The sequence below is a fragment of the Tasmannia lanceolata genome, unplaced genomic scaffold (genome assembly GCF_043159265.1).
Source record: "Tasmannia lanceolata isolate RefF3 unplaced genomic scaffold, GAP_Taslan_0.1 ptg000029l, whole genome shotgun sequence".
Classification (NCBI taxonomy): domain Eukaryota; kingdom Viridiplantae; phylum Streptophyta; class Magnoliopsida; order Canellales; family Winteraceae; genus Tasmannia; species Tasmannia lanceolata.
In genome coordinates this window covers 4,577,169-4,589,682 of record NW_027518706.1, presented here as the reverse complement: position 1 = coordinate 4,589,682, position 12,514 = coordinate 4,577,169, and the positions used below count along the sequence as shown (strand labels likewise).

At 37.1% G+C, this 12,514-nt stretch overlaps 1 protein-coding gene across 1 annotated transcript; it reads left to right on the top strand.

Moving 5' to 3' along the window:
• The first annotated feature begins 2,259 nt into the window (after positions 1-2,259).
• On the top strand, positions 2,260-4,294 carry LOC143859463 (uncharacterized). Its single transcript, XM_077370165.1, has 2 exons — positions 2,260-4,134; positions 4,253-4,294. Exons 1-2 carry the CDS (start codon positions 2,260-2,262, stop codon positions 4,292-4,294), a joined length of 1,917 nt encoding a protein of 638 aa, XP_077226280.1.
• Positions 4,295-12,514: the final 8,220 nt, after the last annotated feature.

The following is a 12,514-nucleotide window of genomic DNA, read 5'->3' as shown; positions in this document are numbered from 1 at the left end:
ACCAGAAAAAGCCCAAAGTATCTCACCAAACTCATCACGACAAACACCCCCCACCCTCGCTGGACCCGGGTTTCCAAAACAAGCACCATCAAAGTTGATTTCAACATTCCTAGCATCGGAGGCTCCCATCTTTGGACTATGTTAATTTTCCTCTCACTACTAGAGCACACTTCCCTACAATGTTCCCAAAGATCAAAGAACGATACAAAAAGAAAGGATGGAAGACATCTAACCCATGATATGACCAATGCTATAATCCGCATGTACAAATAATAAGGTGATTTGGCCAAACCCTCAAACACCCTAGAGTTTCTTTCCTTCCAAACCACCCACCACGTAGCTAGCAAACACACATTCCACAATAATTTCCCTCTCTTTCTCCATGGCACAAACCCCCAAATACTCAAAAGATTCTTAATAGTTCTTGGGAAGACCCAAGTGATTCCAAACCTCAGGAAGATACATCTCCATATGATCCTGGTAAAAGAACAGTGCATGAACAAATGATCCACAGATTCCCCATGTTGCTAATACATCTTATAACCCTCTTTGAAGGGATTTTGTTTGTCTTTCTTCAAAGATACAAAGATTTTATTGGGCGAGTGTAGGAAACTCAGAAAATATTTGACTGATTAAGTTGGACCTGGACGAACCTAATTCCGTTTGAGACTGGTGGGTTTTCTGTAGACTCGGTCATGAGTTGGACAAGGATCTAGACGTACCTAATTATCCCGCAATGGAAACCCTACACTCAAGATTTTATATACTTTGTTGACTCGGTCATTTTTAGGACTCAGTCTAGATAAAAGTTGGACCTGAACGAACCTAATTCTGCCCTCCAACTAGTAGGAGCACTCGGAAGCACAGCCTCAGTACGTTAGCTACAGGACAGGTTTGTTATCGTGCTAGAGAGGTGATTGTACTAGCGCAATTGGGACCATTTTGTCGGATAGAAAACCGAACAGTTTGTCTACCTACTTAGAAAAATCTCGCTAGAGGACTGAAAGGACCTCATCACTTCAGAAATTTGGCGAGCTACCATTTATGACAACTCATGGGAATTCCTGTCCATATGCTTCCTAAGGGTGGCTTCCACTTCCTGAAATGGCATATGCACGTCAGGGCTTCGTCCACATGAGGGAGACTCTCTAGTATGCATAGCGTTATTTAGATTTTCCTCTAACAAAGGATTTTCCCGGTTAGAAGTCACTTTATCATGTGTATCATCACTATTGGAAACATTAGTCACTATAATTCAGGGAAACACTAGGGGCCGTAGTTTTACGTCATGTATTGTGAGCCATTTAAATGCTATGCAATGCATCGTGTCCCACCGTGCATGCCAAAAAGAGTGGTGGCTTTCGATCGGTATGGAGGGGCGCTCCTGCGCGGTCAGTTAGTGTGACCACCTGATTTTGGTGTGTGCGTGTGGAGCGTGTGAGAGTGTGTGTGGGTTCCTCTGTACTAGGAAACGAAACTAATCGAATGGCTCGGCTCTCCTTTAAGGATGGTATAAGAAGTGATCCTCTGTGAAAGACTTTGGTCTTGTTCGTTTTGGATTTTGAGAATTGATTTTTAGTCCAAAATATAATCAGTTTTTGGTCTAAAAACCAATTCTCAATATCCAAAACGAATAGAGACTTAACTAGTAACTCTAATGCCTAGACACCATGTGACACGTTTTCTGACACTATGCAAACTCTCATTAACTACAAATGGTTAGTCATGGAATTCTCTAAGCCAGTTTATGTTTTGGATTTTGAGTCCAAAGCTGAACATTGGACTAAAAATAAACACAATTTGACTCGGGAATCAGTTTTGGATTCAAAATTTATTTTAAAAGCCAAAAACCGACTGGGCCGGCTTGGAACGGGCAGTGTTATAATTGAAGGGATTGACGAGGTCAAGTCAATTGATGGCTACATCACCAATCACTATAATAAAGAGAAATTTTTTGGACTGGAGTTGAGAGTACAGAAATTTAATTGAAAGTTGACTTTCTTGGACCGCCTTGAAGGGAAAAAAACCAAATACTAGACTTTGAAATTTGGAGTCCAAATTCCACATAAAGGTCTAGTGAGATGAAATGAAAATGGGCAGACAAAAAAAATGGTGTATCTGTTCCTCAGCACAAGAAGAGCTTCAACCAGCATGGAGCTTTGGTCATTTATACTCTCTCTAAATCTCTTCTTTGCTATGAATGTACTACTTTCAGAATCTATAACCACCACCACCTTACTAGGAAACGAAACCGATCGAATGGCTCTGCTCTCCTTCAAGGATGGTGTGAGTGATCCTCTTGGAGCCTTATTATCATGGAATCATACTCTTCATTTCTGCCAGTGGAATGGAGTCACGTGCGGTCGGAGGCATCAAAGGGTCACTGTATTGAACCTTAGTGGGCAGAAATTGGTGGGTTATTTGTCTCCTGCCATATCCAACCTCACATTCCTTAAGGAAATCCACCTCCAAGAAAACAGCTTCAATGGCCAAATATCCCAAGATATTGGCCGTCTATTGAGACTGCGACATCTTAATATGAGCCATAATTCCTTGGGAGGGGAAATTCCATCCAATCTCACCCACTGTAGGGACCTCAGAGTCATCTATTTGAATTACAATGAGTTGACAGGGAAAATTCCCATCCAACTTAGCACTCTACCGAAGCTATCCTGGTTGTATCTGGGTCCTAATAATCTTACAGGAAGCATTCCTCCTCAACTAGGGAACGTTTCATCTCTCATCCGTCTCTTTTTAAGGGGAAATAGTTTGGTGGGACACATCCCAGATGACCTGGCCCGAATTAATAACTTGAAATGGATCGTCCTTTCTGAAAATGTATTATTTGGTACGGTTCCTTCCTCTTTTTATAATAATCTCTCGTTTCTTGAGCAGTTTGCCGTGACAGATAACCAGTTACACGGAACCCTTCCACCCAACATAGGATTCTCTCTTCCTAAACTCCAATATCTACTTTTATCAGGCAATCAATTTACCGGACACATTCCAAATTCATTATCCAATGTTTCAAGTCTTGTATGGCTTGAAATGAATGATAACCAGTTTAGCGGACCAGTGCCTGGAAATATTGGATGGGGAAAGAATCTACAAGTACTTAGCTTCAGCTGTAATTACCTAGGCCTTGGTAGAGCTGATGACTTGAAATTTATCACTTCTTTGACCAACTGTAGTAACCTAAATTGGTTGTGCATACAGAGAAATCATTTTGTTGGCCTATTTCCCAACTCCATAGCCAATCTCTCAACTCAACTTTTTCGGTTGTCAGTAGGAGAAAACCTAATTTCTGGTAACATCCCTAGTCAGATCGGGAATCTCATCAACTTAAATCATTTGGGTATATATAGAACCTTCATCACTGGTTCTATTCCCACTTCAATTGGGATGCTCCAGAACTTACATCAACTCTACTTGGGTGGTAATAGTTTGTCCGGGAAAATCCCATACAATATCGGAAATATTACTCAATTGACCGACCTCGATTTACCATATAACAACCTGCAAGGAAGCATACCTCTATCTCTTGCAAACTGTACAAAACTTTTAAGATTGAGCCTTTCACAAAATAACCTTACAGGTACGATACCAAAACAAATAATTGGCCTTTCTTCGCTATCAATGGCACTCGATTTGTCTCAAAATTTCTTTACTGGCTCTCTCCATTCAGAAGTGGGTAACTTGAAAGTTCTAGAGCTATTGGATGTTTCTCAGAACAAATTGTTTGGTGAAATCCCAAGCAGTCTTGCAAATTGTAAGAGCATGCGAGAACTTCATATTCAGGGTAACGCCTTCCGAGGAGATGTTTCATCGGTTTTTACTACTTTAACATCCATTGAAGTCCTTGATCTTTCATACAATAACTTCTCAGGGAAGATTCCAAAATATCTAGAGGGGTTTCAGTTTCTACAATATCTAAACTTGTCTTTCAATAATTTTGAGGGTGAAGTACCAAAACAAGGGGTCTTTGGAAATGCCAGTGCAATTTCAGTCACGGGAAATGATAATCTTTGTGGTGGTATCCCAGAATTAAAGTTGCCTACATGCCCAGTCCTAGCTAATGACAAACGAGGAAAAGCCCATGTTTCTAGAGTAATCATCCTAGTAGTAAGTGCGGTTGTATGTTTGATTTTCTTATTGTGTGTCCCTGCTTCTCTTTATTGGATAAGAAAGTCAAGCAAGAAACCATCTTCCATATCTTCTATGGAGGGTCGGCATTTAAACGTTTCTTATGCAGAGCTCTTTAAGGCAACATATGGGTTCTCTTCAGCCAATTTGATAGGCACGGGAAGTTATGGATCAGTGTATAAGGGAATCCTCAGTCGCATTGAAACTGTTGTTGCTGTCAAAGTACTCAACCTTCACTTAAGGGGAGCTTCAAAGAGTTTCATAGCTGAATGCAACGCATTGAGAAACATTCGTCACCGAAATCTTGTGAAGATCATAACTTCTTGTACAAGCATCGATTTTGGAGGTAATGATTTCAAAGCTCTCGTGCTTGAGTTCATGCCAAATGGGAGTCTAGAGAAGTGGTTGCATTCAAAATTAGATGGGCAACATCAATTAGGAAGTTTAAACTTCATTAAGAGATTAAACATAGCAATTGACGTAGCTTCTGCGCTGGATTATCTTCACCATCATTGCCATACACCGATTGCTCATTGTGATCTAAAGCCAAGCAACATTTTTTTGGATGAAGACATGAATGCTCATGTGGGTGATTTTGGGTTAGCCAAGTTTTATCCAAGAATCATTCAGAGCTCATCTGAAGACCAAAGCAGCACAACTGGATTAAAGGGAACTATTGGGTACATTGCTCCAGGTAATAATTTTATCAATTTTCGTCATACTGTCTAATCTCAATGAGTTTTTTAAAATATTTCTCACTTATTAGGTATAAAATGTAGTGCAACAAAGGCTAAATTAGCATCTTGAACCAAAAAAATTACTTGATAGCATTTCTATATTTATTGACAGCGTATATAGGAATGTTATTTTACATCAAGTGGTCTTGTACATGTCACCCGAATAATAGGCGGCCTTTTTAGTACCTATGACCATGAGTTCTTTATGCAAAATAGTTGTGTAGAAAATGCTAATCATGTTAATGGTTAAAAGGTTATAATTTTGGAAAAATTCGGAGAAGTAATTATTTAATTATTCAATAAAATCTCTAATATTATTAGAAAATAATGAGAAATTTTGTAAATAAATTTCCAAAAAAACCCATGACTAATGTTTCTCAACAAAAAATGGCCCAACACTCCAATGATGAATCAAATCGTGCTTCTTAAATGAGCTAGAGCAGTAAAACACCCCAAAGACCCATGAGAGAAAATATATTCCAATGAAAGAAGCAAAAGTACCATGAAAAGTGCCTTTTTCAAAATTATCCAACTTTTCAAAAAGGACCAAAACGCCTTGGAGTTGGCCAATCGGACGAGCCCCTGTTCGATTGGATCCCACTACCGCTAGGCATCATTGCCACAACCTTAAACCATGTGTGCAACCCCTTTGCCATTTCAAAGATTGGGTGAACCATTTGCCAAGATTTTCTAGAGCTGGACGATCGGCAACCACCCTTGAACGAAGGTATAACACTCTGAGGAGTGTGACAAAGCCGACCATTTAGCAAGTAATCATCCACGAAGCTATAACACCTTGTCTCCTCTTGCATATGTAGATTTTGTGGTTACTACATTTGTAAATTCTGTGGTTACTGCATTAATTGTTGAGATTTTGGACTAAATAAGATTATTGAAGCCAAGGATTGAGCATCGTAGGAGGTCGGCTAATGAGGCGTTGGATATTCTAGCAAAGGAAGGAGTCCATAGGGAGTCCATGTTAGTCGTGTAGCCGGTTATCTCACCTATCTAACAGGCTTTGTAATGGGTCTTCGGACCACTTTTAAGTATTATGCGTGGGACATCTTGTCCCCGCCCAATACTTTTTGACTATTAATGCAATGTCAATTCTTTTAAATAAAACATAGAGTTAGGTATTTGTTTTCATTCCACTGGTTCAGACGAAGGGTGGGGGTCAAGTAGCCCCTTTCTGGCATCGGCCTCACAAGGATTTCCAGATTAATGAGTGCCGCCAAAGATCCCAATTGGCGCATCACAAGTTCACTCCACGCCATCTGCTGAAGGTGCACACAGTTCCCTCTAGATGTCAGTGGAGGATGGTTCCCACACTTAGAGCCCTTTCTTTTGTCTAATAAATAGTTGTTTCTATTAATCGCTAGTCAAACATTTCAACTTTTGGTGATTTTTTCAAAGAAAAGTGGTTTGGGAGAAAGATGAATTAGGTTCTCCAAAAGAGCTTGAACACATGACAAGCGATACTTTCCTAGTCTGGTTATATGGTTCTAGACAGAGTCATGTCCAGGACTTAGGGCCCATAATCCCTAAATTCAAGGTGTTTGATAAATATAGGTCAAGGAGGTTTCTAATTATTACTAATAATAAATACGAGACTTTTGGATTAATGTTGTGACTGAAATAGTGTTTCCCTTGGAAAGGAAGGTAAATTTATGCCATTTCCCTTTCGAAGACACGTTTGGTTGGCGTGCACTATTCATTCTACTTTCTTGTGTTTAATGGATTTTCAACAATTTCCTTTTAAGTAGCCTCTCCCAAGTTAACATGAAAGCGAAATTAAAGATGATATTTACAACTATTTTGTTTGTACTTAGAAAATGATATCATTTCATTTCCTTCTACTTCTACGAATTTTTTACCTTATAAATAGTATGAAGTTTAATTTGATCTATTTTTGTAGTGCTTTTGCATGTGTAATCACTAAGACTTGGTTGGTTTCAGATGAAAAAATCATGTTGAGAACCAAAATTGGCTAGCAGTTTTGAGTAATACATAGTGGAATGCTATTCATCACTTACATGACTTGATTGGCCAAAACCCATGTTATATGGATTCTTCTAAATGGGTGAAGTACCCGTGTGGGACACGTACGTCTCAAATTGCAAGAGTCTCTAAGACAGTCGATCTCTTTTATCTCTTTTCTGTTTTTTCTGGATGCTACTTCCACAACTTTATAATTATCACACATTTTGAATTTTACCCATCCTATTAGTAATTTTTTTTTAAAAAGAAATAAAACATTATATTTACTTAACTTATTAAAAATTAAATATGTTATTGGTTAAAATAATAGTATTATGAAAAAAAATTAAAATTTGACAAATGATTAAAATATTTTGGCGAATCTATAAATCATTCTTTTTTAGGTTTACTTTATTTGACACTAGAAACCCTAGTCAGAAGATTCTGACACTCGTACCTGTAAAAATGCAACACAGGACATAAGTTCTACATTTTCTTTCATTGTGCTAAATCGCTTCTTATGTGTTTCTCTAAAAATTCTAGACTCTTTCCATGCAACGTAGGTTTCTAAATGTGAAGAGATCATTCAATTATCTATCATCTCTTAGATAAAATTTCCTCCTTTTTTTTCAAAATCAAACCTCATATTTACTTTTAGTTTCTACCTGGAATCTTATATCCTTTATCACAACAAAAAGTGTAAAAGATGTGTGGAATTGCAGAATATGGGGCAGGTGGTCATGTGTCCACAGCCGGAGATGTGTATAGCTATGGGATTCTTTTATTGGAGATATTCACTGGAAAGCGCCCCACAGATGACATGTTTAAGGATGGCCTAAGTCTTCACAAATTTGTCCAGTTGTCTTTGCCTGATCGAGTGATGGAGATTCTGGATCCATTAATTCTTTTAGAAGATGATGAAGAAAGAGCTACAAACATTGCTGAGAATTACAATGACAAGATACGTCGTTTGCAAGAGTGTTTGGTATCCTTAGTGAGGATTGGAGTGGTGTGTTCTGCAGAATCTCCGAGAGAACGAATGGAGATGGCAGACGTTGTAAAGGAAATGTGTTATGTTAGAAACATATATCTTGGTGCTGGGATCCATAGAGAATGATGAAATAGGGCCTTATTTGTCAGTGAAGGTTTATCTTACCTCGGTAATTTTTGAGATACTATGGAAAAAATAATTTCACTGCTACATCCGCTTTTGTTTCCCAATGGACAAAAATTACAATTTTACATGTTATTTCTTCAATGTATTTGTAAGTTATTGTTATATTATATGCGTTTTGTTTGGTGGTGCCACTTGCAAGTAATGTTTTTTCTCATATCTATATTTTCTTCACCTATTAATACAAAATTACTATCAAAACTTGAGTGTGAAGGTTTCCACTGCAATACATTGATCATTCCATCTTGCGAGATTTATGGAAGATGATTACCAAGCCATTACTTGAAACAAGGTAGCTACATGTTGGAAATTAAAGATAAGTTTGTGGAAGAAGGCTTTATTCTTCATTCTCCTTTTTTCTCCTTTCATTTGAATTTGGAGAAACCCTCTCTCCAAGTTTGTACGGAGTGAGATAGGCCTATTTTGATGAGAAACACTCTCCTACTTTTGCTTATTTTTATTCTCCTTTGAATTTTTCAAGTTTTGCTTTCAAAATTTCTCTTTGATTTTTCCTTCCTTTAGGCCACCCCTTGATTTTTTTTCCGTTATTGGACTCAGCACGCACAAACCGAATAATCCCATAGTTAGCAAAATGTGATTCGGCAAAAAAAAAACGGTACAGCAAAAATTCGAGTTTAATATGGTACTGGTTGAAAAAACCATAGGAAAAAAAAGAAACACAAGAAAATGAGTTTAGAATTTTGTCATTTACAAAATATGGTGGTGCTAAAATTAGAAAGTTGGCCGGAAAAACGTGTTTAAAATGTTTTAAATGCATTTTAAACGTGCTTAAAACATTTGCCTCAAAAAAATAGAGTTTTATTCGTTGTAAAAGTTTTAAACGGCACACCAATAAAACAAGAAGTAAAAAAACGTCATTTTAAACAGAGTTTTGCTAACTATGATTAAACATGAGGAATAAAGGACGTTTTATATTACTCCGTGATGTGTAATATAAAACCAATTTTATGAAGAATAAAGCCTAGAACTACTGTCTTAAAAGATGGGTGAAGAATACCCTGTTTTAGGAAGGGTGAATGGTACAACACCACCTTCTACTCTACTCTAGCCACATGAAAATAAGAAAAAAGTTTTCAATTCCAATCCATTGAGGAGTGATTAATTGAGATTTGAGGTTGGTGGGTTCTCTGTCAAACTATAAGAGAAGTTAAATCAAGGGAAATGATTTCGGCACAACTATGTTTTGATACATGCGCTCATGTATCTTGTCTTTTAGCATTTACTTGTCAGGTAAGTGCTTTTTGGGGACAGTAAAAACCCTTTTACATCTCTTTAAATATAAAAGACAAGAAACATGAGCCTCTTGTGTCAAAAGATGTGTGTGTTGAAATCATTTCCCCAAAACAAACAGCAGGTGACAAAAGACAAAAGCCATTTATAGTTTGTTTTGCCTCACTCTCCCACTTCCATTTCCGTTTTCATGATAGTGTTTCGGCCAAGACAAAAGTTCTTCAATTGGAGTTTAATACCATCTCCAGCTGACACTATTTTTTACGTGTGATTCTATATTCAAAGCCATATTAGGAATCCTAAGGAACTTAATTAACTCCTTAAGCCGAAAGCTACTTCCTTCCTTGCCTTCCATTTCTTTGAGGATGAGCTTTTTTAATTTATTTGTATCAATAGCCATCCTCAAAAGCATGTTTACATCCTAGGGAAGCATTGCGATGCAAGAGGCCAAACCAACTTTTTCTTTTTTCCGTGTGATTAATTGCAGCCCTATTTTCCTAGCATTACTCCCTTCTATTTGTCTCTTCCTAAGTAATGAATAGGGGCGCATTTATCTTTCCCTATCTTTAATTTCATATCTTTTTATCTTATCCCACTTGATAAGAACAAACAAGAAATAAAAATTTTTTGTTCGTATCTTCATTCTACATGTCTAATGAGAGAGATTTAGAGTGAACCTAAATTATAAACGGAGGATCACCCATTGGCATTGTCATTGTGATTTCTCACGATCCACCCATTGGAATTTCCATTTTCGCCAAGGTGTATGACCTCCTCATGATATGTTTTAATTTTATTTATTTATTTATCTTTTATATTATTTTAAGTTCAATACGTTTATCATATTCACATGAGAGAGAGAGAGAGAGAGAGAGAGAGAGTGCTTAAAGTCCTTTTTGGATTGCAAAAAAAAAAAAAAAACTTTCACAGGAAATTTTTTCTTACAGCTCCGTTTCTATCGACATAAAATTTGTTTTATGTTGTAAAAATGAACATAAAACAAATTTTATGTCCAATTTTATGTCCAAAGAAACGGAGCCTACACAATTTTTTTCTTCCCACAATTTAGAGGAAAATAATATGATTTTGGGGGATGTCATCATAAATTGATGGTCCCTGTCAATGTAAATCGAATAGGGTTGTTTCAAGTTTCCTTTTTTCTTGTTTTAAAAATGTAAGAAATTTTAGTGACACTTTTCCTTTCCAAACTTTGCAAGAAAATTCATGTTAGAAACAATTTAGAGGGAAATAATATGATTATCGATAATTTAGGGGGATGTCATCATAAATTGATGGTCCCTGTCAATGTGAATCGAATAGGGTTGTTAATTTCAAGTTTCCTTTTTTCTTATTTTAAGTTCAGGTCTAGTTTTAAACCAATATGATACATTAAATGGCCCAGTTAAGAGCTTTTTCGAAGCTCACAGTTTAACCCTCTAAACAGAATTCTAACAGCTTTGGAGTTACAAAACCCTTTGGAGCCTATATGAATCAATATCAAGTGAATTGGACATAGGATTTAGTTGTACATGACAATATTATTGAAAAAACAGCTCGTAGTTCTGCTAAATTTGGCAGAACAATGGCGATATTTGAAAGATGTCGCTATGAATCTTCGAAAATTCGGCGGAATGCTAACAGCCAGTGTGAGCTACCTAAGAATTTCTCTACTTTCTCTCTTCTAAAGTAAAGAAACTAGGGTTTTCTGGAAATCAGGAAAAGGTTTTGAACTGAAAAACCAGAAGAGAAATAACCAGGAGTTAAAAATCTAAACCAGAGAGAAGTTAAAATATGATTTACGCTTACCTTCCCCCCTATTTATAGAATTCGGGGGGGGGGGTAGGTATTTTTGTAAATTTCCACTCAAATTTCGCAAATTGCGAGATTGGAAAATCCAATTTCACAATTTGCGAAATTTGGAGTCACATCAATGCCATGTCGGTTGTATGGGGAAATGTGATTTCCCGTCTTTTGTTTTTTTTTCGAAAACTGTGATATTTCATCTCTTTTGGGGAATTTCGGCGGACTGTTACTCCTCGATTGGACTCCGAATCACGCGCAGTCAAATCTGTTGATTTCCTCTTTCTGGGGAGATTCCAATGAATCTAATATCGTTAGCTTTCAGGACACCAAGTTTTTTTTAGTAAAAACGGATGTTTTTTACTCAAAGTTAATTTCTCGTCTGACATGCCGTGTGATAACGGGCTTTTTGGTTCTGCCGTAAAAGGCTGGTGCTGTGTAAAGACAGGCTTTTGTTGTATCTCTGGGATAAAATCATTTTTGAAAAGTATTTTCCTGTTTCAATAACCTAAAGAGAGATTGAGAGAAAAGGAACCGGCGCTCTGGACTCGTCATGAGATTCTTCCTCGCGACAACCTACCATTAGTTCCACTTTGAGAAAATTGGGTGTCTACAATTATTTACAAATTAGTTTGGAGAGATAATCCCCCCACCCCACCCCCCGCGTGTAGGATTATGTGCCCCCCTTTTAACATGAATTGTGGGCAGACTTTAATTTGATCTAAAAGTATATAACAAATTGCTTGATCTCAAAGTAGTTGACATGTACAAAAACGACCATGACTCGGTGCATCTCCATTACCATGCTCCATTCATGTATACGAGTCCCTGATGTTGAGGCTTTTGCAGTGCAAAGACAGGTTGAACAACCTCTGCCTGTCAAAGAAACGCAGATAATGGAGAGAGATTAGATTAGTGACAAACCTAACAAATGATGTTGAAAAACCCTTTTTTTTAATGTTAGTGAATTTTTTCTTTCTTTCTTTGAACTTTTACATCATCAAATATGCAAGCATGATTAAGTCTTAGAAATTGGAATACAGAGTCTTCACATGCCCATTCATCCAAGTTAACAGAAAGGTATATCTTTATCCATTTGTTAACCAAAAAGTACTTATAGAAATGGCTGAATTCCGCTGACAATTAAATTTTGGGAGCTGAACTAGCAGGTTCAATGGCTATATTGAGTAGGAAACTGATTTTTCATTTGAATTTTTATACCATTATCAGTAACTATCCTCTGGAACCCTTTCCAATCCGTGAACATGGTCACATGCATTCAAAGAGGGATTCAAAATGATATAGCAACCACCTTGTTTAGTGTTCATCATGAGAAGCTAAAACTAAAAATGCAGAGAAAACACCAAAGTAGTTACTCCTATACACAGATTACATGTCCTACAAAGACTGCTAATCACAACTCAATTAACTT

Coding starts and splice junctions, on each gene's coding strand:
- LOC143859463 (XM_077370165.1), top strand. CDS start 2,260: ATGGCTCTGCTCTCCTTCAAGGATGGTGTGAGTGATCCTCTTGGAGCC. Junction 4,135..4,252: donor TCCTAGTAGTAAGTGCGGTT/GTATGTTTGATT, acceptor TTTCTTATGCAG/AGCTCTTTAAGGCAACATAT.